General features: G+C 44.9%; 1 protein-coding gene across 6 annotated transcripts in view; it reads left to right on the forward strand.

Moving 5' to 3' along the window:
- Positions 1-27,533, forward strand: part of TTC12 (tetratricopeptide repeat domain 12) — a 344,406-nt gene that overhangs the window by 266,813 nt on the left and 50,060 nt on the right. For 5 of the 6 annotated variants that reach the window (XM_063943179.1, XM_063943178.1, XM_063943181.1 and 2 more), the window contains one exon: positions 14,250-14,318. The exons of the other annotated variant lie outside the window; for it this stretch is intronic. In XM_063943179.1, the coding sequence (XP_063799249.1) occupies positions 14,250-14,318 (69 nt within the window). The remainder of the gene's footprint in view (positions 1-14,249; positions 14,319-27,533) is intronic. 6 annotated transcript variants of the gene reach the window in all.

Raw genomic sequence — 27,533 nt, forward strand, 5'->3', positions numbered from 1 at the left:
AATTAATTTGAACTGGGAAAAGGTCTGTCTATAATATATGACAGATTATTTTTCTGATCCCAGAAAGAAAAGGATACCTTGGTTTAGTTACCTCCGTGTTTGTGAATGCTTACCATGAAAAGGAGAGTATGTGTGATATGGCAGATTTGAATGTTGCCTATGTGGGTTCTTGAACACCTTCTGCTCTATGTTTAGGCAGACGTGTACCCGGGAAGGCTTTTGCTTAATAAGTATAGTGTCATTCGGCTTTCTACTATGAATAGAAGTCTGAAAGTCCGAATAGTTACTGATTTGGTATGAAATTATACTGATCACGCAAAACGTATAATAAGGTAAACAAAGAAGAAATTAATTGGGTATATGATATATGTGATTGTCACTACTGAATTTTTAAGATACAGAAAAGACAGAGTGAAGAAAAAGGTGGAATAATTTAAGGGGGTGTCTTACTTCTGCTGTTCAGCTGGGTTGTTTACTGCACCTGGTGTTCACTGCTGGTCCCCCACACAGTTACTGACCAGGCCTGCCACAGATTTGCTTCCAAGATCGACCGGGATCAGGCGTATCCTGTGGAGTATGGCCGTAATCTGCTGAATGAGAGAGTATGACTACCAAAGTGCTTCTGCTGTCCAGTTTAGTGGATGAGAGAGCATGAAATTTAAAGGCTGTGTATCAGAAGGAGCACATTGGCTGTATAACAGAAAGAACATATATCAGAAAGAGCATAGGACAATCTTCAATAATATTAGCCTATACAGGTTTGATACCAAAAAAAGGAGAAATCCTTGCTCCACCTTGTAAATAAGATTTTTTACTTTTTACTGAAAAAATAGTTTTTTTCTCGTCCCTAGTGCAGAGCAACCTTCTGTGCACTGTTGTAACCAAATTTAAATATCAAATTAAATTGTAAAAAAAGTAACAGGAAATCAACAAAACAAACACACACTGATTTTCTATTTAAAAGAAACAGGATAAAGTATTATGTAAATTGCTGCTTTTAGAATAAAGACTGGTGATATGTTTAGATTGCATAGATATAACCATCACAGTTTTGCTCCTCTAACAAATTAAAGCACATGAACAAAAGGAGGTCCCTAGATAGAAAAAAACATATAAGGGAAAATGGAATGATAATAAAAAAGATATGGTATATCTTGTTGCCCTAAATGGGCTCTTACTAAACCGTAGTATTCCTTCTCTGGGAGTGGGCTGCGCAGTCCCACTAGATCCCACTGAACCAAACGGACCGTTTCACCATAGAATAGGCTTGTTCAGAGAAGGAATACTACGGTTTAGTAAGAGCCCATTTAGGGCAACAAGATATACCATATCTTTTTTATTATCATTCCATTTTCCCTTATATGTTTTTTTCTATCTAGGGACCTCCTTTTGTTCATGTGCTTTAATTTGTTAGAGGAGCAAAACTGTGATGGTTATATCTATGCAATCTAAACATATCACCAGTCTTTATTCTCAAAGCAGCAATTTACATAATACTTTATCCTGTTTCTTTTAAATAGAAAATCAGTGTGTGTTTGTTTTGTTGATTTCCTGTTACTTTTTTTACAATTTAATTTGATATTTAAATTTGGTTACAACAGTGCACAGAAGGTTGCTCTGCACTAGGGGCGAGAAAAAAACTATTTTTTCAGTAAAAAGTAAAAAATCTTATTTACAAGGTGGAGCAAGGATTTCTCCTTTTTTTGGTATCAAACCTGTATAGGTTAATATTATTGAAGATTGTCCTATGCTCTTTCTGATATATGTTCTTTCTGTTATACAGCCAATGTGCTCCTTCTGATACACAGCCTTTAAATTTCATGCTCTCTCATCCACTAAACTGGACAGCAGAAGCACTTTGGTAGTCATACTCTCTCATTCAGCAGATTACGGCCATACTCCACAGGATACGCCTGATCCCGGTCGATCTTGGAAGCAAATCTGTGGCAGGCCTGGTCAGTAACTGTGTGGGGGACCAGCAGTGAACACCAGGTGCAGTAAACAACCCAGCTGAACAGCAGAAGTAAGACACCCCCTTAAATTATTCCACCTTTTTCTTCACTCTGTCTTTTCTGTATCTTAAAAATTCAGTAGTGACAATCACATATATCATATACCCAATTAATTTCTTCTTTGTTTACCTTATTATACGTTTTGCGTGATCAGTATAATTTCATACCAAATCAGTAACTATTCGGACTTTCAGACTTCTATTCATAGTAGAAAGCCGAATGACACTATACTTATTAAGCAAAAGCCTTCCCGGGTACACGTCTGCCTAAACATAGAGCAGAAGGTGTTCAAGAACCCACATAGGCAACATTCAAATCTGCCATATCACACATACTCTCCTTTTCATGGTAAGCATTCACAAACACGGAGGTAACTAAACCAAGGTATCCTTTTCTTTCTGGGATCAGAAAAATAATCTGTCATATATTATAGACAGACCTTTTCCCAGTTCAAATTAATTATTTATTGATTACTAATAATTTTCACCAAGGCGCTCACTATTTTTACATTTGTTAATTAATAATTTTTTTAAGATAAGCATAATTGATATGTATCACTATTTGCAAACATATCTTTAATAATTGTGTCACTTTATTTTTAATATAATTATTAAAAGTTATGTTTTAAATGTCTAATATTTGACAAAGAGTGCCCCAACAAAGAGTCTTTCTCCTCTCCGTTCTTTTGCTTGAAATTCACTGACTCTGGGAGCACCACCGACTGGTAATTAATACACTTAGTGTACATTATTTGTTTAAAGTCGGTCACAGACCAAGAACCTATTTTGGTTATTGTCTGTATCAATAACCTGTTGCGGAACTACTTCTGTTAGTTTTATCCTGCCACAGAATGTGCAAGCTGAATTGTACTACAAATCCAGCGAGCAATAGTCTGCTTAGAAGCAGGAGCACCCAGCTTGTTGGGTGCATACAGGATAAATAGCGAGTCAGATTTTCTGACTCCAGCCGTCCTGGAAACATATATTTTCAGGGCCCTGACTACGTCCAGCAACTTGGAGTCCTCCAAGTCCCTAGTAGCCGCAGGCACCACAATAGGCTGGTTCAAGTGAAATGCTGAAACCACCTTAGGGAGAAATTGAGGACGAGTCCTCAATTCTGCCCTGTCCGTATGAAAAATTAGGTAAGGGCTTTTATAGGATAAAGCCGCCAATTCTGAGACACGCCTGGCTGAAGCCAGGGCTAACAGCATTACCACCTTCCATGTGAGATATTTTAAGTCCACAGTGGAAAGTGGTTCAAACCAATGTGATTTTAGGAATCCCAAAACTACATTTAGATCCCAAGGTGCCACTGGAGGCACAAAAGGAGGTTGTATATGCAGTACCCCCTTGACAAACGTCTGTACTTCAGGAACTGAAGCCAGTTCTTTTTGGAAGAAAATCGACAGGGCCGAAATCTGAACCTTAATGGACCCTAATTTTAGGCCCATAGACAGTCCTGTTTGTAGGAAATGCAGGAAACGACCCAGTTGAAATTCCTCTGTAGGGGCCTTCCTGGCCTCGCACCACGCAACATATTTACGCCAAATACGGTGATAATGTTGTACGGTTACATCCTTCCTGGCTTTGATCAGGGTAGGGATGACTTCATCCGGAATGCCTTTTTCCTTCAGGATCCGGCGTTCAACCGCCATGCCGTCAAACGCAGCAGCGGTAAGTCTTGGAAGAGACAGGGTCCCTGCTGGAGCAGGTCCTTTCTTAGAGGTAGAGGCCACGGGTCCTCTGTGAGCATCTCTTGAAGTTCCGGGTACCAAGTCCTTCTTGGCCAATCCGGAGCCACGAGTATAGTCCTTACTCCTCTCCTTCTTATGATCCTCAGTACCTTGGGTATGAGAGGCAGAGGAGGGAACACATACACTGACTGGTACACCCATGGTGTTACCAGAGCGTCCACAGCTATTGCCTGAGGGTCCCTTGACCTGGCGCAATATCTGTCTAGTTTTTTGTTGAGGCGGGACGCCATCATGTCCACCTTTGGTTTTTCCCAACGGTTCACAATCATGTGGAAGACTTCTGGGTGAAGTCCCCACTCCCCCGGGTGGAGGTCGTGTCTGCAGAGGAAGTCTGCTTCCCAGTTGTCCACACCTGGAATGAACACTGCTGACAGTGCTATCACATGATTTTCTGCCCAGCGAAGAATCCTTGCAACTTCTGTCATTGCCCTCCTGCTTCTTGTGCCGCCCTGTCTGTTTACGTGGGCGACTGCCGTGATGTTGTCCGACTGGATCAGCACCGGCTGACCTTGAAGCAGAGGTCTTGCTAGGCTCAGAGCATTGTAGATGGCTCTTAGCTCCAGGATATTTATGTGAAGTGATGTCTCCAGGCTTGACCACAAGCCCTGGAAATTTCTTACCTGTGTGACTGCTCCCCAGCCTCTCAGGCTGGCATCCGTGGTCACCAGGACCCAGTCCTGAATGCCGAATCTGCGGCCCTCTAGAAGATGAGCACTCTGCAACCACCACAGGAGAGACACCCTTGTCCTTGGAGACAGGGTTATCCGCTGATGCATCTGAAGATGCGATCCGGACCATTTGTCCAGCAGATCCCACTGAAAAGTTCTTGCGTGGAATCTGCCGAATGGAATCGCTTCGTAAGAAGCCACCATTTTTCCCAGGACCCTTGTGCATTGATGCACTGACACTTGGCCTGGTTTTAGGAGGTTCCTGACTAGCTCGGATAACTCCCTGGCTTTCTCCTCCGGGAGAAACACCTTTTTCTGGACTGTGTCCAGAATCATCCCTAGGAACAGCAGACGTGTCGTCGGAATCAGCTGCGATTTTGGAATATTTAGAATCCACCCGTGCTGTCGTAGCACTACTTGAGATAGTGCTACTCCGACCTCTAACTGTTCCCTGGACCTTGCCCTTATCAGGAGATCGTCCAAGTAAGGGATAATTAAGACGCCTTTTCTTCGAAGAAGAATCATCATTTCGGCCATTACCTTGGTAAAGACCCGGGGTGCCGTGGACAATCCAAACGGCAGCGTCTGAAACTGATAGTGACAGTTCTGTACCACAAACCTGAGGTACCCTTGGTGAGAAGGGCAAATTGGGACATGGAGGTAAGCATCCTTGATGTCCAGAGACACCATATAGTCCCCTTCTTCCAGGTTCGCTATCACTGCTCTGAGTGACTCCATCTTGAATTTGAACCTTTGTATGTAAGTGTTCAAGGATTTCAGATTTAAAATAGGTCTCACCGAGCCGTCCGGCTTCGGTACCACAAACAGCGTGGAATAATACCCCTTTCCCTGTTGTAGGAGGGGTACCTTGATTATCACCTGCTGGGAATACAGCTTGTGAATGGCTTCCAATACCGCCTCCCTGTCGGAGGGAGACGTTGGTAAAGCAGACTTCAGGAACCGGTGAGGGGGAGACGTCTTGAATTCCAATTTGTACCCCTGAGATACTACCTGCAGGATCCAGGGGTCCACTTGCGAGTGAGCCCACTGCGCGCTGAAATTCTTGAGACGACCCCCCACCGTACCTGAGTCCGCTTGTAAGGCCCCAGCGTCATGCTGAGGACTTGGCAGAAGCGGGGGAGGGCTTCTGTTCCTGGGAAGAGGCTGCCTGCTGCAGTCTTTTTCCCCTTCCTCTGCCCCGGGGCAGATATGAGTGGCCTTTTGTCCGCTTGCCCTTATGGGGACGAAAGGATTGAGCCTGAAAAGACGGTGTCTTTTTCTGCTGAGAGGTGACCTGGGGTAAAAAGGTGGATTTCCCAGCCGTTGCCGTGGCCACCAGGTCCGATAGACCGACCCCAAATAACTCCTCCCCTTTATACGGCAATACTTCCATATGCCGTTTGGAATCCGCATCACCTGACCACTGTCGCGTCCATAACCCTCTTCTGGCAGAAATGGACAGCGCACTTACTCTTGATGCCAGAGTGCAAATATCCCTCTGTGCATCTCGCATATATAGAAATGCATCCTTTAAATGCTCTATAGTCAATAATATACTGTCCCTGTCCAGGGTATCAATATTTTCAGTCAGGGAATCCGACCAAGCCACCCCAGCACTGCACATCCAGGCTGAGGCGATTGCTGGTCTCAGTATAACACCAGTATGTGTGTATATACTTTTTAGGATATTTTCCAGCTTTCTATCAGCTGGCTCCTTGAGGGCGGCCGTATCCGGAGACGGTAACGCCACTTGTTTTGATAAGCGTGTGAGCGCCTTATCTACCCTAGGGGGTGTTTCCCAACGCGCCCTAACCTCTGGCGGGAAAGGGTATAATGCCAATAATTTTTTAGAAATTAGCATTTTTTTATCGGGGGAAACCCACGCTTCATCACACACCTCATTTAATTCATCTGATTCAGGAAAAACTACGGGTAGTTTTTTCACACCCCACATAATACCCTTTTTTGTGGTACTTGTAGTATCAGAAATGTTCAAAACCTCCTTCATTGCCGTGATCATGTAACGTGTGGCCCTACTGGAAAATACGTTTGTTTCCTCACCGTCGACACTGGAGTCAGTGTCCGTGTCTGGGTCTGTGTCGACCATCTGAGGTAACGGGCGCTTTAGAGCCCCTGACGGTGTTTGAGACGCCTGGACAGGTATTAACTGTTTTTCCGGCTGTCTCATGTCGTCAACAGTCTTTTGTAAAGTGCTGACGCTATCACGTAATTCCTTCCATACGACCATCCAGTCAGGTGTCGACTCCCTAGGGGGTGACATCACTATTACAGGCAATTGCTCCGCCTCCATACCATTTTCCTCCTCATACATGTCGACACAACGTACCGACACACAGCACACACACAGGGAATGCTCTGATAGAGGACAGGACCCCACTAGCCCTTTGGGGAGACAGAGGGAGAGTTTGCCAGCACACACCAGAGCGCTATATATATACAGGGATAACCTTATATAAGTGTTTTTCCCTTATATAGCTGCTGTATTATTAATCTGCCAAATTTAGTGCCCCCCCTCTCTTGTTTTACCCTGTTTCTGTAGTGCAGGACTGCAGGGGAGAGTCAGGGAGCTTCCCTCCAACGGAGCTGTGAGGGAAAATGGCGCTTGTGTGCTGAGGAGATAGGCTCCGCCCCCTTCTCGGCGGCCTTTCTCCCGCTTTTTTAAGGAAAAACTGTCAGGGGTTAAATGCATCCATATAGCCCAGGAGCTATATGTGATGTATTTTTAGCCATCTAAGGTGTTTTTATTGCGTCTCAGGGCGCCCCCCCCAGCGCCCTGCACCCTCAGTGACCGGAGTGTGAAGTGTGCTGAGAGCAATGGCGCACAGCTGCGGTGCTGTGCGCTACCTTATTGAAGACAGGACGTCTTCTGCCGCCGATTTCCCGGTCCTCTTCAGTCTTCTGGCTCTGTAAGGGGGCCGGCGGCGCGGCTCTGGGACCCATCCATGGCTGGGCCTGTGATCGTCCGTCTGGAGCTAATGTCCAGTAGCCTAAGAAGCCCAATCCACTCTGCACGCAGGTGAGTTCGCTTCTTCTCCCCTTAGTCCCTCGGTGCAGTGAGCCTGTTGCCAGCAGGTCTCACTGAAAATAAAAAACCTAAAACTAAACTTTTCACTAAGCAGCTCAGGAGAGCCACCTAGTGTGCACCCTTCTCGTTCGGGCACAAAAATCTAACTGAGGCTTGGAGGAGGGTCATAGGGGGAGGAGCCAGTGCACACCAGGTAGTCCTAAAGCTTTTACTTTTGTGCCCAGTCTCCTGCGGAGCCGCTATTCCCCATGGTCCTTACGGAGTCCCCAGCATCCACTTAGGACGTTAGAAAAATAGGATTTTAATTACCTACCGGTAAATCCTTTTCTTGTAGTCAGTAGAGGATACTAGGCGCCCGCCCAGTGCTTCGTTTCTTCCTGCACTGTTACTTGGTTAAGTATTGTTGGTTCAGCGGTTGCTGTTCCTGGTTTAAAGTTTGGTTAGCTTGGCTTTCCTATTGTTTGTGTGTGCTGGTTCAGAATCTCACCACTATCCTTTTATATCCTTCTCTCAAAGTATGTCCGTCTCCTCGGGCACAGTTTCCTAGACTGAGTCTGGTAGGAGAGGCATAGAGGGAGGAGCCAGCCCACACTATCAATTTCTTAAAGTGCCCATGGCTCCAAGTGGACCCGTCTATACCTCATGGTACTAATGTGGACCCCAGTATCCTCTACGGACTACGAGAAAAGGATTTACCGGTACGTAATTAAAATCCTATTATAAGCACACACAGGTTTGTGGGTAAGGTATGGCAGGATAAACTTGTTACTAAGGAAAGTGGAATAGGCTATTTGCTGGGATCATATTCCTATACTGTATGTGCAGTTGGATGAGGTTTCTTTGAATGTTATGCTCTATGTACTCATTTACATGTGCCCACCCAGTTCAGCTATCTGTATGGAGGGGTCCTCGATACCTTCTTGGTAGGGAAGGGAAGGGCTTGTACTATACCAGGTGAGAGAAAATGGGTCTCCCTGGCTCAAGTTGCAGTACCATTGCTACAATTCGATTGAGTTTTGTTTACCTGGAGTTGATTGGCTGCAATATTTTGAATCAATAGCAAGACAAGTTGAGGATCTAATTTATTATTATATAGCTAATATTGCAAAGATCCAGCATATATCGCCACAAGTGATAATAGTTTAATCTTACATGGGTTTAGAGGGGTTAGCAAGGAGGTGTAGTCATGGGTGGTAGTGTGAACAGGGCATGTGGAAAAGTCAATGTTGCTGTGTCCCAGTGCATTGGAAAGGCAGGTGGGTGGGCAGTAAAACACCCACTTCTGCTGGTGTATACACCACTCTTTAGTCTGTATGGAAAGCATCATAGTAAAATCTTAGGTGGTTTGTATCTCAGCTGCTGTCATTCTTGCTTGATCATTTTGGAATCAACAGGTAGTGGGCTATGGTTCTCTTGGAATGAAGCTGTTGGTGAAAAAGCATTGCTCTTTATTGGCCACAGGTGGCATCATCTTGGCCTCACCCTACCACTGAGCAGAGGTGTGATTTGGGTCTTTGTGCAACATGTTATAATTCCAGGCTAGTGTGTTGTGTCATTAAACCCCTTGACTGCTGATCCAGGAGATTGGTCTTCTGTCCTGGGAGTCCAGGAGAACTCACCAAAATTCTGAAGTCTCCCTAACATTCCAAGAGAGTACAGTATATAGGTTTGCCCCATATTTGTTCATATTGTCTTTTATCTCCACACCTAACATATTTGCCACAGTGTTTGTTTGTCCCATGAGCTTGTCCCCAAGTATTTTATCTGCCTGCATTTGTATATTTCTCATTTCGTTGTCTTTTTGCCTCTTTTTGTTTTGGTCAGTGTTTACTCTCTGCTCCCATTTCCTGTGCTAACTCTTTTGACGGTTCCTCTTTTGCTGCATGTTAAAACATCCTTGGCAGATACTGTTTTGCGTCAGCTAACAAATAGGGAGCCTGTAAAGAGATTTTTTTCCTTCTTCAATATTGTTTGTACAGAAAATAAAGTTTAGCAGTAAATGTCGCAAACATATTAATTCTCCTTTTACTTGCCTACTTTTGAAAACTAATTTCATGGAGATTGTGTATGCAACACCTAGGTGCATCACTGAAGGGGGCATGTCTTGTTCCACCAGGTGAAACCTATGGCGCTGTGCGCAATTCACCTACCCTTCCTCCCCCTGCAGGAACCAGATACCCAAAATAACTTGTAGAACTTTTCATCTGCTACAGTGGTATACACGTTCTACAGCCTTGATGAAAACTCAAGGAAACGTGGAAAACAATGACTAAGCACATTACAAAAAGCAATATTTACAGAGCACACTAGCTTTTACTAGTACCAGGCAAATGTACTGTAGTTATGCAGGCAGTATAATCCTATTAGATCTCTTGTTAGAGTCTGACCTCTGCCTCAGTGCCGCTGAACTTACTGTAGCTGCTTCTATCAAGTTATAAAATCTTTTCACTGTTGACTTTTATTTGTATAGTGTGACGATTTAATTGTAAAGGAAACTGAAACTCTAATATATAATTCCGGTATTATTATTATTTTTTTCTTAGCCCAAGCGCCCCCCTGTCCCTCTCATCTCCCATAATATAACATAATCTTTGCAAGGTATATAGCGCTATAGGTATCAGGTCCATTTGTAGACCAAGTGGACATACTAAGTCATTACACACGAATGCCATTCACTTTTCTGCCACCTTTATGATACCAAAGGACCCTAACACAGCTGCGCCTTTCTGCATACACACTGCGTAAAACTTTTGTTGTAGGCGTTTTCAGAGCATTTGATCATTCGCCCTTGCAAGTAATCGCTCAACTACAGGAACATGGCACTGCGCGACTCAGAATCAGGCTCTTTATATCAAAGCACAGTAACTCAAAAGGAGCTTTCATTAACTCAATAGCTGAACTATCATTTTAGAATATACTAAGATACAATATGATTTATTGTTTGTTTTGTCTATTCAAATCTGGACTTTCTACAGGAATCCTGGAGTCTTGGGCAGGTGGCAATCTTACCCTTCCATCCCCTATATAATGGCACACCCCCATGCACTATACATAACTTGACTGGTGATGTTGCTGTGTTTGAGATCCAGGACCCAGACCAGAGCTCTCTCCATATATTGTCAAAGTGAAATGTCTCCACTGGGCTGAGTACTTTCTGTCAGCTGAGCAGCTAGTTGTCAGAACTGGCCCACAGTCCCTGAGTCCACTCTAATGTCTCCAATTTGTTACTCAGTCTTAGCTGACTTAGGAGACAGACAGAGTAAGGCAGGAGTGGTTGTAGATGGGCTTAGGCTTAAGGAGGCGTAATGAGGGAGTGCCACAGACTGCGTTGGGCAGGGGTGGAGCTGATGGCAGCCCAAGATTTCCCAGATACTCTAGCGGCTGCACCCTTCCAGGATACAGCACTCCGTGCAACGGCCATGTCAGCCTGCCCCTTGAGCCACCCCTGATTAATAATAGCAATCTTTAGTTGCCAATTGTAGTCTCCTTCAAAAAATAAAGAGACGTTGTCGAAGCTGATCAGTATTACCGCATATACACAATCTCTGTTCTCTAGAGATGCTCACACTGGCATAGCTCAAATTTAGCCACTTAAGGCCTGAGTCTGAGTTGCATGTAATTTAGAATGCGCATATATCAATTTCTATGAAACTACACATGCGTCTCAACAGGGCCATCTTATCAGCAGTGTAGGCCCCTGGGCACAGCAATGCACTGTTCCCCTACCCATCCTCCAGCGGTAGGGATGGGGGGTGCTATCAGCGTCAGCTTTGATGTCCCACGGGCGGTAGGGGGTGTTCTATCTTCCGCTCAGCATGTAGGACCTGGAGCAGTAATTTCTGATAATTACTCCTTTACTGCACAGATGGGGATAAACTGTAGAAGGGGGCATTGGGCTGAATTAAGAAGCCCTGGTACACGACTTCCAGGGTGGTAGGGGGTGTTTAATACGTAGGGGAAGGGTTGATAGTGGAGTGGGCTTAATATTTATCATTTTCCGGTGGGAGGGCAGCTTGCTTGACTGCAGATATCTCATGTTTCTGGAAATAGATTTCTTAGCTTTGAATGGGATAAAAAAAACTAGAGAGTCCCATCTTTCAGTAGGTTCTGGGGACTTGGGGATCAGAGTTCAGGAGCCAGAGCAATCCACCAATGAAAATATAACTGCATATTAGGCGTGTGGGTCTGGAGCAGGGACCAGCTGCTTGAAGGCTGATATCTATGGTTATGAGCATAGTAGAGACAAGCTGCCAGTGTCCACCAAAAGGGTAGAGTCACAGCTTTTGGATTATACCCTCAGAGAAACTGTAAGTAAGACAGAACCTGAGATATCTGGCTGGGAAGAGCAATTAACAGGCTTGGATGGGGACCACTGCTTTCAAGTCGGATATCTCCAGTTCCCCAGGGACGATTTTCATAAATCTGGTACTCCTGGAAAGAGGGGACCCTCAGCTATCAGCCTAGATCCCTTACACTCCTGGGGCCCTTGGGCAAGAGCCCATTGAGCCCATACAAAAAGACGGTCCTGCATCTCAAGCTTCATACGCATCTTAAAGTGCTTAGAAGAAATTCTGAGTTGTACGCATCTCGGGCATTTCTCATCTGCCTGTGAATGGCCATTATTGAGCATTTATTCTTGCTGTGGGCATGTGCTGTACACAGGTGAGTTCTATTGAGCAGTGAGCATATGCAAAGTTCCATCAGATTCAGTTCTCTTGCACCAGTGCTCGGTGATGACTGTTCTCTCACAAACAGGGCTGGGGGCAGTGCACTTAGATACTTTGCATAGATAAGTGTTCTAATTGCAAGAAGCATCCGGAATTGCGACTGCATTGCTCCTAATTTAGAATCGGGCTCTTAGATTGCTACCCCTTATATGGGCAAAAATTAGGGGTTTTCCAATAAATGTATCTTTAGTGCAGAATGCTGAAATTAAACCGCTTTAAATAATAATCAAAAGTGTTACTTCATTTATTAGTTGGTGCATTGCCTCTTGTCTCTCCATTTTAGTAGTGAGTAACAAGCCACTCAGCTATTCAGTGGCCAGACCCACTTCTAGTTTCACCATAGCCAATGAGCAATTAGTTAGCTCTGTCTCTTCTCATCCACGATCAGAAATTTTTGTTTGTTCAGATAAAGAAATTGAAAATGCAGGCATGTCGGGAGGTGTTGGGAGGCACTGGGGGCTGGTCTAGGATATTAGACTACTCCTCCGGAATTCTATGAGATCCCTCAACATTCAAAAATTTCCTGGACAAGAGGCGAGTCTGATTCTTATTCTCAATGGGAGTAATTCAGAGTTATTCGCAGCAGCAAATTTGTTAGCAGTTGGGCAAAACCATGTGCACTGCAGGGGGGGCAGATATAACATGTGCAGAGAGAGTTAGATGTAGGTGGGTTATATTCAGGGGCGTTTCTACAGAGGAGGGGGCCCGTGTGCACCTCCGGGTGGGCCCCCTCCTCTGCACGGCACTGTAGACGGCATTGTAGATTCCGGCACTGTGCTGGAGTCTACTGCGCATGCGCAGATCTCCGGAAACATGGCGCCCGCCATGATCCGGAGACCAATTTGACTACCGCGCATTGGCGGCGATTTTTGCCGCGATTGCAGCTCCCGGCGCTGGACTCCGGAAAGGTAAGTATTAAAATGGGTGCAATGGGTGCGGTGTGGGCCCCCCCTGGACCCAGGGGCCCGTGTGCACCGCACCCATTGCACCCATTATAGAAACGCCAGTGGTTATATTGTTTCTGTGCAGGGTAAATACTGGCTGCTTTATTTTTACACTGCAATTTCGATTTCAGTTTGAACACACCCCACCCAAATCTAACTCTCTCTGCACATGTTATATCTGCCCCCCCTGCAGTGCACATGGTTTTGCCCAACTGCAAACAAATTGGCTGCTGTGATCAAATCTGAATTAATGTCGGGGGGGGGGGGGACACACACACACACACACACACATTCATTCCGACCCATTCGCACGCTACAGTTTTTCGCAGCGGTGCGAATGGGTCAGAACTGCAGGCGCATCGCTGATAGGCGACGGGGAACGCCTGGCAGCGAGGAGGATTTTGATCGCAGCTGCGATCGCAAGTTGACTGACAGCAGGAAGGCGTTCCGGGGTGGCAACTGACCGTTTTCTGGGAGTGGAGTGGAAAACGCAGGCGTGTCCAGTCGTTTGCAGGGCGGGTGTCTGACGTCAATTCCGGGACCTGATAGGCTGAAGTGATCGCAGTTAATGAGTAAGTTCAGAGCTACTCAGAAACTGCACAAAAAGTTTTTGTACAGCTACCGTGCACAAGCGTTAGCACACTTGAACAGCTAAAATGCACTCCCCCATAGGCGGCGACTATCTGACTGCACGGGCTGCAAAAAGTTGCGGCGTGCGATCAACTCGAATGACCCCCATTGTCTTGACAGGTAAAGGCTACAAACTATTCACTACTTCAGTTAAAGCTTTTAAACTTTTCTTTTTGTATCTTTCTCTATAAAAGCAGATATGAAACAAAGGTCAAAAAATGTGTAAGCAAACATTTTTTTTGTGCCTATAGTACATTTTTAAATGAATATCTTTGTTAATTTTTTTTATTTTGTTACGTAACATAGGTCTTTGTTATAATATTGCATTTGTACTTTTCTATTCATATACCATTTCATTTACTGAGAATTCCATTGACAACGTCCTTCCAATAAAATAATGAACATTTTATTATTTGTATTGCAGCTTTGTATATTCTATGCAGACATTCACTTTTTATATATCTTTCAGGGGACTGGCGTTGATATAAGTACAAGATGCTTGTCTCTGCTTAACAGTAAAGATGGGACCATTGTGACTGTAAGTAAAAAGAAATGCCTTTATTACCATTTGGAGAGAGAATTGACTGCATAGGAAAGGAAAGAGTTAAACATCCTGTGAGGGGGTGGACCTAGCTGTGAGGAAAGTACAGCCTTTGGAAAAAGGGGAGGGTTAATATATATATGGAATGCTAGGCCCAGCCTGGTCTCTTGCTGCTGAATTGCCTTCCCGCCCTCCCGCCCTGTTGGTAGATGTTCTGGCACGGAGTGCCTTGGCGTTGAATTGTTGGCTGGTTTTCTCGTTGGATATTTATTGGCGGAAAAGAACGGCAGGTTGTAGTTTGTATTGTTAGCTGTAGTGATTTACAGTTTGGTGTTGTTTAGGTGCACTCACCTCCATTGACTTTTAGGGCCGCTCGACCACCCTTCCGGGGGCAGCGGCAGGCACCCATCAGGATGGGTAGTCACTGTGGGGGTTGAGTTGGGCACCTATTACCGATTTTATAGTTTGTATTTAAATTAGGATAGTTTTGAATTTTAACGTTTTTAAGGTTAGCGTCAGTTCAATAGAGCCGTTCTTTTTTCTGCCACCATATGCCGGCTGAATCGGCATGTTAACAAAAATTTTCAATTACAGGTTTGCTAATGGTTTGGGAACAATAAATAGCTAGCAATTTTTCTGCCAAATTCAAGTCTCCGTGTCATTATTTCTTGGTATTTGAGGTATATGAATGTTTTACTTTGAATGAAGGGGTCCACCGAGTATCATTAGGATGTTTATACTAGCAAAGATCTGGGGGTAGATTTACTAAAGCTTCTAAAAATGCAAAGTGGTGGTGTTTCCCATAGCAACCAATCAGATTCTAGCTATTATTTCTTTACTGCATCCTATAAAATGATATAATCTGATTGGGTGCTATGGGCAACACCACCACGACTTTTAATTTTATAAGCTTTAGTAAATCTACCCCCTAATGTTTTCTATCTAGAGTTGGGTAAATGCCAACTTTTGGGGGGGTCTATATATGCATTTCTACAATGCACACCCATTACACAATCTAGTTTGTGCATAATAAAGGCATCTGGCCCCCACGCTGAAGAGAAGTGTTGCATCACTCCTGAAATTGTCAGCTAATATAACTTGGACAGTAACCTTTGTAGGTCCTGAGCCCTGATAATTAAACCACAAGTGTCTTCATATTGACAGTGGGGCCATTTCTAGAGCCGAGCAATCTGTGCGATCGCTTGGGGCACCACGGCCACTGTCTGCAGCTGTATTACATGTGGAGTGGCCATCCACGTGTAATACAACTAAAAATTAGTGATGAGCGGGTTCGGTTCCTCGGAATCCGAACCCCCCGAACTTCACCCATTTTACACGGGTCCGAGGCAGACTCGGATCTTCCCACCTTGCTCGGTTAACCCGAGCGCGCCCGAACGTCATCATCCCGCTGTCGTATTCTCACGAGATTCGTATTCTATATAAGGAGCCGCGCGTCGCGGCCATTTTCACTCGTGCATTGGAGATGATAGGGAGAGGACGTGTGCAGCGTACTCTCAGTTGTGTTCAGTGTGCTGCAAATATCTGTGTGCTGCAAATATATATGCTCAGTGTGCTTGCAAATATCTGTGCTCAGTGTGCTGAAGTGAAAATATCAACGTTCTCTGCCTGAAAAACGCTCCATATCTGTGCTGCATTGTAGTATATAGTAGGAGGACAGTGCAGAATTTTGCTGACCAGTGACCACCAGTATTATATCAGTACGGTACAGTAGTCCACTGCTCTACCTACCTCTGTGTCGTCAAGTATACTATCCATCCATACCTGTGGTGCATTTAAGTTTTGCGCAGTATATATATAGTAGGAGGACAGTGCATAATTTTGCTGACCACCAGTATATAATATATAGCAGTACGGTACAGTAGTCCACTGCTCTACCTACCTCTGTGTCGTCAAGTATACTATCCATCCATACCTGTGGTGCATTTCAGTTTTGCACAGTTTGCTGACCACCAGTATAACTATATATATAGCAGTACGGTACAGTAGTCCACTGCTCTACCTACCTCTGTGTCGTCAAGTATACTATCCATCCATACTTGTGGTGCATTTAAGTTTTGCGCAGTATATATATATATATAGTAGGAGGACAGTGCATAATTTTGCTGACCACCAGTATAAAATATATAGCAGTACGGTACAGTAGTCCACTGCTCTACCTACCTCTGTGTCGTCAAGTATACTATCCATCCATACCTGTGGTGCATTTAAGTTTTGCGCAGTATATATATATATATATATATAGTAGGAGGACAGTGCATAATTTTGCTGACCACCAATATATAATATATAGCAGTACGGTACAGTAGTCCACTGCTCTACCTACTTCTGTGTCGTCAAGTATACTATCCATCCATACTTGTGGTGCATTTAAGTTTTGCACAGTATATATATATAGTAGGAGGACAGTGCATAATTTTGCTGACCACCAGTATATAATATATAGCAGTATGGTACAGTAGTCCACTGCTCTACCTGCCTCTGTGTCATCAAGTATACTATCCATCCATACCTGTGGTGCATTTAAGTTTTGCGCAGTGTATATATAGTAGTAGGACAGTGCATAATTTTGCTGACCACCAGTATATAATATATAGCAGTACGGTACAGTAGTCCACTGCTCTACCTACCTCTGTGTCGTCAAGTATACTATCCATCCATACCTGTGGTGCATTTAAGTTTTGCGCAGTATATATATATATATATATATAGTAGGAGGACAGTGCATAATTTTGCTGACCACAAGTTTATAATATATAGCAGTATGGTACAGTAGTCCACTGCTCTACCTACCTCTGTGTCGTCAAGTATACTATCCATCCATACCTGTGGTGCATTTAAGTTTTGCGCAGTATATATATATATATATATATATATATATATATATATATATAAATATATAGTAGGAGGACAGTGCATAATTTTGCTGACCACCAGTTTATAATATATAGCAGTACAGTAGGCCATTGCTATTGATATATTACTGGCATATAATTCCACACATTAAAAAATGGAGAACATAAATGTGAAGGGTAAAATAGGGAAAGATCAAGATCCACTTCCACCTCGTGCTGAAGCTGCTGCCACTAGTTATGGCCGAGACGATGAAATGCCATCAACGTCGTCTGCCAAGGCCGATGCCCAATGTCATAGTAGAGAGCATGTAAAATCCAAAAAACAAAAGTTCAGTAAAATGACCCAAAAATCTAAATTAAAAGCGTCTGAGGAGAAGCGTAAACTTGCCAATATGCCATTTACGACATGGAGTGGCAAGGAACAGCTGAGGCCCTCTCCTATGTTCCTCATGACAAGTGGGTTAGTTTCACATGAGGATGAAAGCACTCATCCTCCCACTAGAAAAATGAAAAAACTTAAGCTGGCAAAGGCACAGCAAAGAACTGTGCATTCTTCTAAATCACAAATCCCCAAGGAGAGTCCAATTGTATCGGTTGCGATGCCTGACCTTCCCAACACTGGACGGGAAGAGGTGGCGCCTTCCACCATTTGTACGCCCCCTGCAAGTGCTGGAAGGAGCACCCGCAGTCCAGTTCCTGATAGTCAAATTGAAGATGTCACTGTTGAAGTACACCAGGATGAGGATATGGGTGTTGCTAGCGCTGAGGAGGAAATTGACAAGGAGGATTCTGATGGTGAGGTGGTTTGTTTAAGTCAGGCACCCGGGGAGACACCTGTTGTCCGTGGGACGAATATGGCCATTGACATGCCTGGTCAAATTACAAAAAAAATCACCTCGTCGGTGTGGAATTATTTTAACAGAAATGCGGACAACATTTGTCAAGCCGTGTGTTGCCTTTGTCAAGCTGTAATAAGTAGGGGTAAGGACGTTAACCACCTAGGAACATCCTCCCTTATACGTCAGCTGGTGCGCATACATCAGAAGTCATTGACAAGTTCAAAAACTTTGGGTGACAGCGGAAGCAGTCCACTGACAACTAAATCCCTTCCTCTTGTAACCAAGCTCCTGCAAACCACACCACCAACTGTCAATTTCCTGCTTAGACAGGAACGCCAATAGTCCTGCTGGCCATGTCACTGTCAAGTCTGACGAGTCCTCTCCTGCGTGGGATTCCTCCGATGCATCCTTGAGTGTAACGCCTACTGCTGCTGGCGCTGCTGTTGTTGCTGCTGGGAGTCGATCGTCATCCCAGAGGGGAAGTCGGAAGACCACTTGTACTACTTCCAGTAAGCAATTGACTGTCCAACAGTCCTTTGCGAGGAAGATGAAATAGCACAGCAGTCATCCTGCTGCAAAGCGGATAACTCAGGCCTTGGCAGCCTGGGCGGTGTTAAACGTGTTTCCGGTATCCACCGTTAATTCACAGGGAACTAGAGTATTGCTTGAGGTACTGTGTCCCCGGTACCAAATACCATCTAGGTTCCATTTCTCTAGGCAGGCGATACCGATAATGTACACAGACGTCAGAAAAAGAGTCACCAGTGTCCTAAAAAATGCAGTTGTACCCAATGTCCACTTAACCACGGACATGTGGACAAGTGGACCAGGGCAGACTCAGGACTATATGACTGTGACAGCCCACTGGGTAGATGTATTGCCTCCCGCAGCAAGAACAGCAGCGGTGGCAACAGTAGCAGCATCTCGCAAACGCCAACTCGTTCCTAGGCAGGCTACGCTTTGTATCACCGCTTTTCAGAAGAGGCACACAGCTGACAACCTCTTACGGAAACTGAGGAACATCATCGCAGAATGGCTTACCCCAATTGGACTCTCCTGGGGATTTGTGACATCGGATAAAGCCAGCAATATTGTGCGTGCATTACATGTGGGCAAATTCCAGCACGTCCCATGTTTTGCACATACATTGAATTTGGTGGTGCAGAATCATTTAAAAAACGTCAGGGGCGTACAAGAGATGCTGTCGGTGGCCCGAAGAATTGCGGGCCACTTTCGGCAATCAGCCACCGCGTGCCGAAGACTGGAGCACCAGCAAACACTCCTGAACCTGCCCCGCCATTATCTGAAGCAAGAGGTGGTAACGAGGTGGAATTCAACCCTCTATATGCTTCAGAGGATGGAGGAGCAGCAAAAGGCCATTCAAGCCTATACAGCTACCTACGATATAGGCAAAGGTGGGGGAATGCACCTGACTCAAGCGCAGTTGAGAATGATTTCAACGTTAATAATAATAATAATAATAATTTTATTTATATAGCGCTCTTTCTCCAATAGGACTCAAGGCGCTTAACAGATACATAGCATAATATAGTACAGAAAATAATGAAGTACATTTTCATAAAATACAGAAGCATGAAGATACTAAAAGGGACATTATGGAAATGCTTGAGTAAACAGAAGTCTTGAGTCTACTTTTGAAGGATTCTATAGTTGGGGCCTCTCGCACTGTGCGGGGAAGTGAGTTCCATAGAGTCGGAGCCGCATGACTTAATGCTCGACCCCCAGATGAATTACGGTAGATTCTAGGTACTGCTTAAAGTCCTTCATCTACAGATCGCAGTAATCGAGTGGGGCAGTATGGGGTCAGAAGCTGTTTCAGGTACCTTGGGCCTTGGTCATGTAATGCTTTGAAACTCAGTAAGCCAATCTTGAAGATTATTCGCCATCGTACAGGCAGCCAGTGAAGGGAGTAGAGGATGGGTGTTATGTGGCTAGAACGGGGCTGGTTGGTTAATAGCCTGGCAGCTGTGTTTTGCACCAGCTGTAAGCGCTGCAATTCTTTTGCTGGTAGACCAAGGTAGAGGGCATTACAGTAGTCTAAACGAGATGATACAAATGCATGTATGACTTTTGGCATATCATCTGAGGGAATTAAGTGCTTGATTCTGGCTATGTTCCTCAGGTGAAAGAATGAGGATTTGATTGTGGCTGATATCTGATGTTTAAGTGTCAAGCCACCATCCAGGACAACGCCAAGATTCCGCACACGATCACTGGTCTGTAATTCTGAATCCCCGAGTGTAAGTCCAGTTGGTTGGCTATGCTGCAGTCTTGTCCTTTGATGTTGCGGTCGTATCATAAGGACCTCTGTTTTATCCGGGTTCAGTCGCAGCCAACTGGCGCTCATCCACTCCTGTAGTTCAGCTAGACAGCCATTTAGGGTTGCTATTGGGTTATCAGTGCCCGGAGCAAAGGACAAGTACAGTTGTGTATCATCTGCATAGCAGTGGCAGACCAGGCCATGGTGCCTGATTATTTCGCCCAATGGGAGCATGTATACTGTAAAAAGCATGGGGGATAGTATAGAACCTTGTGGGACACCACATGGCAATGGCACTGGTGGTGATGAGTTTAATCCAGATGATACTCTCTGTGACCTGCCTGTGAGAAATGATTTGAACCTGCTTAGGACTGTGCCATCCAGACCACAGAAATGTATCAGTCGCTCAATCAGAAGCCCATGGTCCACGGTATCAAATGCTGCAGAGAGATCCAGAAGGATTAATATTGAACAGTCACCTCTGTCTTTTGCCATCAGAAGATCATTTAACACACACACCAGGGCCGTTGTGCAAGGTTCTGCAACCCTTTGAACTTGCCACATGTGAAGTCAGTTCAGACACTGCCAGCCTGAGTCAGGTCATTCCGCTCATCAGGCTTTTGCAGAAGAAGCTGGAGGGATTGAAGGAGGAGCTAAAATGGAGCGATTCCGCTAGGCATGTGGGACTTGTGGATGGAGCCCTTTTTTTGCTTAACCAGGATTCACGGGTGGTCAATCTGTTGAAATCAGAGCACTACATTTTGGCCACTGTGCTCGATCCTAGGTTTAAAGCCTACATTGGATCTCTCTTTCCGGCAGACACAAGTCTGCAGAGGTTCAAAGACCTGCTGGTGAGACACTTGTCAAGTCAAGCGGAACGTGACCCGTCAACAGCTCCTCCTTCACATTCTCCCGCAACTGGGGCTGCGAGGAAAAGGCTAAGAATTCCGAGCCCATCCGCTGGCGGTGATGCAAGGCAGTCTGGAGCGAGTGCTGACATCTGGTCCGGACTGAAGGACCTGCCAACGATTACTGACATGTCATCTACTGTCACTGCATATGATTCTGTCACCATTGAAGGAATGGTGGAGGATTATATGAGTGACCGCATCCAAGTAGGCACGTCAGACAGTCCGTACGTATACTGGCAGGAAAAAGAGGCAATTTGGAGGCCCTTGCACAAACTGGCTTTATTTTACCTAAGTTGCCCCCCCTCCAGTGTGTACTCCGAAAGAGTGTTTAGTGCAGCCGCTCACCTTGTCAGCAATCGACGTACGAGGTTACTTCCAGAAAATGTGGAGACGATGATGTTCATCAAAATGAATTATAATCAATTCCTCCGTGGAGACATTCACCAGCAATTGCCTCCAGAAAGTACACAGAGACCTGAGATGGTGGATTCCAGTGGGGACGAATTAATAATCTGTGAGGAGGGGGATGTACACAGTGAAAGGGGTGAGGAATCGGAGGATGATGATGAGGTGTACATCTTGCCTCTGTAGAGCCAGTTTGTGCAAGGAGAGATTGATTGCTTCTTTTTTTGGTGGGGGCCCAAACCAACCAGTCATTTCAGTCACAGTCGCTGAAATGATGGGGTTGTTAAAGTGTGCATGTCCTGTTTATACAACATAAGGGTGGGTGGGAGGGCCCAAGGACAATTCCATCTTGCACCTCTTTTTTCTTTCATTTTTCTTTGCATCATGTGCTGTTTGGGGACTATTTTTTGAAGTGCCATCCTGCCTGACACTGCAGTGCCACTCCTAGATGGGCCAGGTGTTTGTGTCGGCCACTAGGGTCGCTTAGCTTAGCCATCCAGCGACCTTGGTGCACCTCTTTTTTTCTTTGCATCATGTGCTGTTTGGGGACTATTTTTTGAAGTACCATCCTGTCTGACACTGCAGTGCCACTCCTAGATGGGCCAGGTGTTTGTGTCGGCCACTTGGGTCACTTAGCTTAGCCATCCAGCGACCTTGGTGCAAATTTTAGGATAAAAAAAATAATATTGTGAGGTGTGAGGTGTTCAGAATAGACTGGAAATGAGTGGAAATTATGGTTATTGAGGTAAATAATACTATGGGATCAAAATTACTCCCAAATTCTATGATTTAAGCTGTTTTTGAGGGGTTTTTGTAAAAAACACCTGAATCCAAAACACACCCGAATCCGACAAAACATTTTCAGGGAGGTTTTGCCAAAACGCGTCCGAATTCAAAACACGGCCGCGGAACCGGATCCAAATCCAAAACACAAAACCCGAAAAATGTCCGGTGCACATCAGTACTAAAAATGTCCCTGCCAATATGGCCGCTACCTTGGAGGAGACATGCTAGAGGTCCTAGTGAACCTCTAGTAACAGGGAATGGACACAGGCGCTCACAATGTGCTAACATCTCACGGAGATTCCGGTGACCAGGAGAAAGGGGTGACATGCGGGAAACAAACCTGTGATAGCGAGCAGACACTTTAAAAGTAAGTAGCCTGTGATGCTTTGTGCCATAATGTGTTTAAAAGGCATTACTGAGTGGGTCATATTATGGGGTCACGGGGATAGCTGTGGAGCATTACTGTGTGCTGTGTGGGTCATATTATGGTGTCAGGCGCATAATGTTATAGGGGTATCACTGTGTGGGACTTATTATGGTGTCAGGGGCATAACTGTAGGGCATAATGATTAAGGGGCATTATTGTGTGGCCAATAATATACAGTGTCGGGGGGGGGGGCGCGCATTTTTTTCATGTTCGCACTGGGAGCCAGATTAGCTTGAAATGGCCCTGATTGACAGTGCAGTTATGGATCCCTCCATCTGATTGTTCTTCATTTATTTGCATTGTGCTTATAGTGTGAGAATTTGCATCCTTCTTTTCCGATTACTCATTTTCATTCATGAAGATGTTTATTGGATTTTAAAGTGGTGAACAATGAGTGTGTCTGTGTTTTATTGCACTTCATATGGAAATAACTCACATTTATTGATAACTCTGTCATGGTACTGTCCTATGTGATTTATATGACAGGTATCTTTCAAGCATATTTATCAATATTATTTTTGCTAAAATAATGGGAAAGAGGGTGTTTTCGCACCCTTTTCATAACATTTTAGTATCACCTGAATGTACTAATGTGCAGTTGGAGCAGAATTCACAAAATTCTCCTCCAAGTCCTTACATTTACATTTTTTATGGGAAAAGTGATCTGTCAGAATGAACTAAAATGAAATTGATAATAACACTATCTTCAGATAGCATTAACCAAACTTCCCTCTAGTTCCCCTACTCTAGTTATTGATAATAACACTATCTTCAGATAGCATTATCCAGACTTCCCTTTAGTTCCCCTACTCTAGTTATTGATAATAACACTATCTTCAGATAGCATTATCCAGACTTCCCTTTAGTTCCCCTACTCTAGTTATTGATAATAACGCTATCTTCAGATAGCATTATCCAGACTTCCCTTTAGTTCCCCTACTCTAGTTATTGATAATAACACTATCTTCAGATAGCATTATCCAGACTTCCCTTTAGTTCCCCTACTCTAGTTAATTTTTCCCTACCTGCTGGCAGTGAATGCAGAGCTTGGATCCGGTCCCTGTGATCAGACATGTGTGTCTGACAGACTACAGGCTGTTCGCAGTGTGAAAAAAATATATAACAGTAACACTTACCTGCACCCAGGGACCGTTGATCGGTGCTTCTATTATGACCCCTAATGCAGTAAAGTTAACTCAACGGATCATGATCACCAGTCCTGGCTGCAGGAAAGTGTAAGCGGAGGGGCGGGGGTAAGCTTGCAGCACATGCGTGGTCACAAGCTCAGGGTATTTTTCGTAAAAAATACCCTGAACAGTGTGGTGGCAGGATTTATATGGACGGACCTTTTTCACAAGCTCTGTCCCTGCATGTAATATTTGATACATCCTTGTGATATATTCAGCTATTGCAATGCAAATTTATCACATCCTATCCACATATGAGATGTAGATTGTGATAAATATGCCATTTTAACTTTTTCTACTAACACTGTCAGGCTGTATCTCCATGTGACTGTAGAATAGGGCATAAGTATACATATTTGTTCCCCCAAATATGCCTTATGCATTTTTTTATTTGCTGTATATTGAGCTATGCACAGTTTTACATACACACGTAAGTAAGGTTTCAGGGTTTGTCTATATTTCAGGTGGACGGGGGGGGGGGGGAGTTTTTACAGATGTGTTTGAGTCTGAATTGCCCGCATTTTTATATGTTGGAGTGGTGGCTTTGACCCACTCTTACTATGCTTTAGTATACAGTTTAATGTTACATTGCATTAGCAGATAAGGAATAGGTTATTGGGGTAATTGTCAGTTGGACACATGCGTTTTTAGTATAAATATTTTTTTTCATACTTTACATAAGAAAATGCAGTTCTCTACAACTACTGTATATGCAACTGTATCCCTGAATTGTGCCTACTTGCACTTTGAGAGGCATACTATGGAATGGGCATGCAAACGTAGGCCAAACACAGTAGTAGTAAAGGTGTACTTAATTAATATATCAATAAATAGAGGTTGACCTAACTGCAGATACTCTTGTCTCTTGTGGATACACTGGGCCTAATTCAGACCTGATCGCAGGTCTGAACTGCACATGCGCCGGTGCAGCAGTGCGCCGGCACATGCCAGAGTTGCTATAGGCATCTCAGCCCAGCGATCGCCTCTGCCCGATTGACTGGCAGAGGTGTTCACTGGACGGGAGGGAGCGGGCCATTTTGGGGGCGTGGTCCGGGCAACACAGGAGATCCCAGACCATGCAGTGGGTGGGCCGCGGAGGTTGCGTGATGTCACATGCAGCCGCTGCGACCTTGGATGCAACAAATAGTTCCCTGCCAACGCGCAGGGGCTGCGCAGGTAGGGAGCTACTTGCCAAGTATAAAAGCATCACCGCTGTACGATGCTTTTGTACTTGGGAGGGGGGGAGGGCCTGACATGCGGGGCGGACTAGCCCTGTGCTGGGCGTCCCCCCGCATGTTCAGAGTAAATGATCGAAGCTGCACGGCTACGATCAACTCTGAGTTAGGCACAGACCACAGCTGTTGGTGGTGATCAAGGATCTTTGCAGTGTGTGAAAATAAAACAAAGAAATATCCAATGATTTGAAAACAACATACCTTCCCTCCCAAAAGTCATTTACGCAACAATACTGAATTTGCAAGGTGATGAACAGCGTGGGGTCTTACATAAGCCAGTATCAGCAACAGGTGAAGGCAAGCTGTGATGGTCATGCTATTACAAGGCCGTAACTAGGTATGTGTGGAGAGGGCACCACACATAGCGCTGCAGAGTAGGGGGTGCTGTTGGTGGCACTTGTCAATTATCTGTTTTCATTGTTTTCACTTGCAGCTTCCCCCCTTTTTGAAGCCCAGCATCTCTTAACTGCCCCTGTCTCCTACCCTGACCCCTTCTGTCGCTAATACCTATACAACATTCATGAACTCAACTTGAGATTTCTTTGTTATTCAGTCACACTGTCCTTTATTACGTTTTAAGATGCTGACATACCATGGATTCAAACCCATTTCCTTTGGCATTGCAGTCAGACAATCTATTCACTGAGCTATCTGCCCTTGAATAAAAAGGTGGATAATTCTAAGCTAGAAGATTCTAACTATTTGAAGCTCACCTTGTACTTTGTGAAAAAATGATCAGCATTGTGGCTGATCTATGTAGTGTGTGGCTGCAAGAGATTGGATGTGTGGCTACACACTACATAGAGCTGCTCAAATGCAATGGCCTTTCTCTGGGATCAATCTTGTCATGCTCCTTCCCCATGAGGCCAGTGGCGGATCTTGCCACGGGCAAGCAGTACATTTGCCTGGGGCGCCGCCTTCCGGAGGGCGCCGGCGCCATCCGGAGGGCGCCGCACCCTGGCAAGATCCGCCACTGTGCCCCCCGCTGTGCCCGCTGCTGTTCCCCCGCTTTGAAGGGAACCAGACGCTACGCATCTAGTTTCCCTTCATGGAGAGGACCTTTGCTGTGCGGTGCGCGATGACGTCATCGCGCACCACACAGCATAGTGGCACAGACACTAGGGGTCATAATTGACCTCTAGTGTCTATGCTGTGCTATGGGAGAGACGTAATGATGTCTCTCCAATAGATCCGAGGACTGGAGAAGAGCGGCGCCGGCGGAGGAGGAGGTCTGGAATCAGGAGCGGGGATTGTAAGTATACTTTTATTTTATTTTTATTTTTCTTACAGCTGCGCTACAGGGGCACAAATGGGGGCGTAAAACTGACCACGCCCCCATATGAAGCCACGCCCCTATTTTTTGCCCGGGGCGCCACAAGGGCAAGAACCGGCCCTGCATGAGGCATGCTCCTTATGTCCCTATTGGAAAAATGGGGGGAGGGGGCGCCAATTCTCTCTCTGGCACAGAGCACTAAAAAGTCTAGTTACGGCTCTGATGCTATAACGGAAATCTTCAGAGTAGTGTTTCCTCCTTGTTATAATGTGACAACATCAAGCCTATTCAGCATATGACATAGTGGTCTATTTACTAAGGCTTGGATGGAGATAAAGTGGATGGAGATAAATGACCAGTAATCAGCTCCTAACTGTCATGTCACAGGCTGGGTTTGAAAAATTACAGTTAGGAGCCGATTGGCTGGTACTTTATCTCCAGCAACTTTATCTCCATCCAAGGCTTAGTAAATAGACCCCTGAATCCCTAATGGAAGAAATGCAGACTCCCTTCAGGAGAGAAAAAAATACTGTCCTATTCTGAAAGCACTAGGGCTCCTCCCAACACAAGTACCCAGATGATGTTGGGATCATAAAGAGTTAAGGGGTCTGTTCATGAAGCAGTGAAAAGAGTGGGGAAGTCAGCCTGTGGAGTAGTTGCACATGGCAGCCAATCAGCATTGAAGTAACATTTATAATTTGTATAATATACAATTGTACGGAGCAGCTGATTGGTTGCCATGGGCAATCAGCTGCTCTGTACAATTATATATTATGCAAATTCTTAATGTTACTTCAATGCTGATTGGTTGCCACGGACAACTTCTCCACTGGCTCACTTCTCCACACTTTTCACTGCTTCATGAATAGACCCCTAGATGTCATACAGTAAAGCAACATTTTTGGTGTGTAGCACTACAGGTGCCAGCATACCCATGGCTGCAGAGGTGTTTTAAAAGAGGAGGGCCCCCTCCTCTCCAGCAGCTAATAGCCTCT

Source organism: Pseudophryne corroboree, chromosome 10, assembly GCF_028390025.1.
Source record: "Pseudophryne corroboree isolate aPseCor3 chromosome 10, aPseCor3.hap2, whole genome shotgun sequence".
NCBI lineage: Eukaryota > Metazoa > Chordata > Amphibia > Anura > Myobatrachidae > Pseudophryne > Pseudophryne corroboree.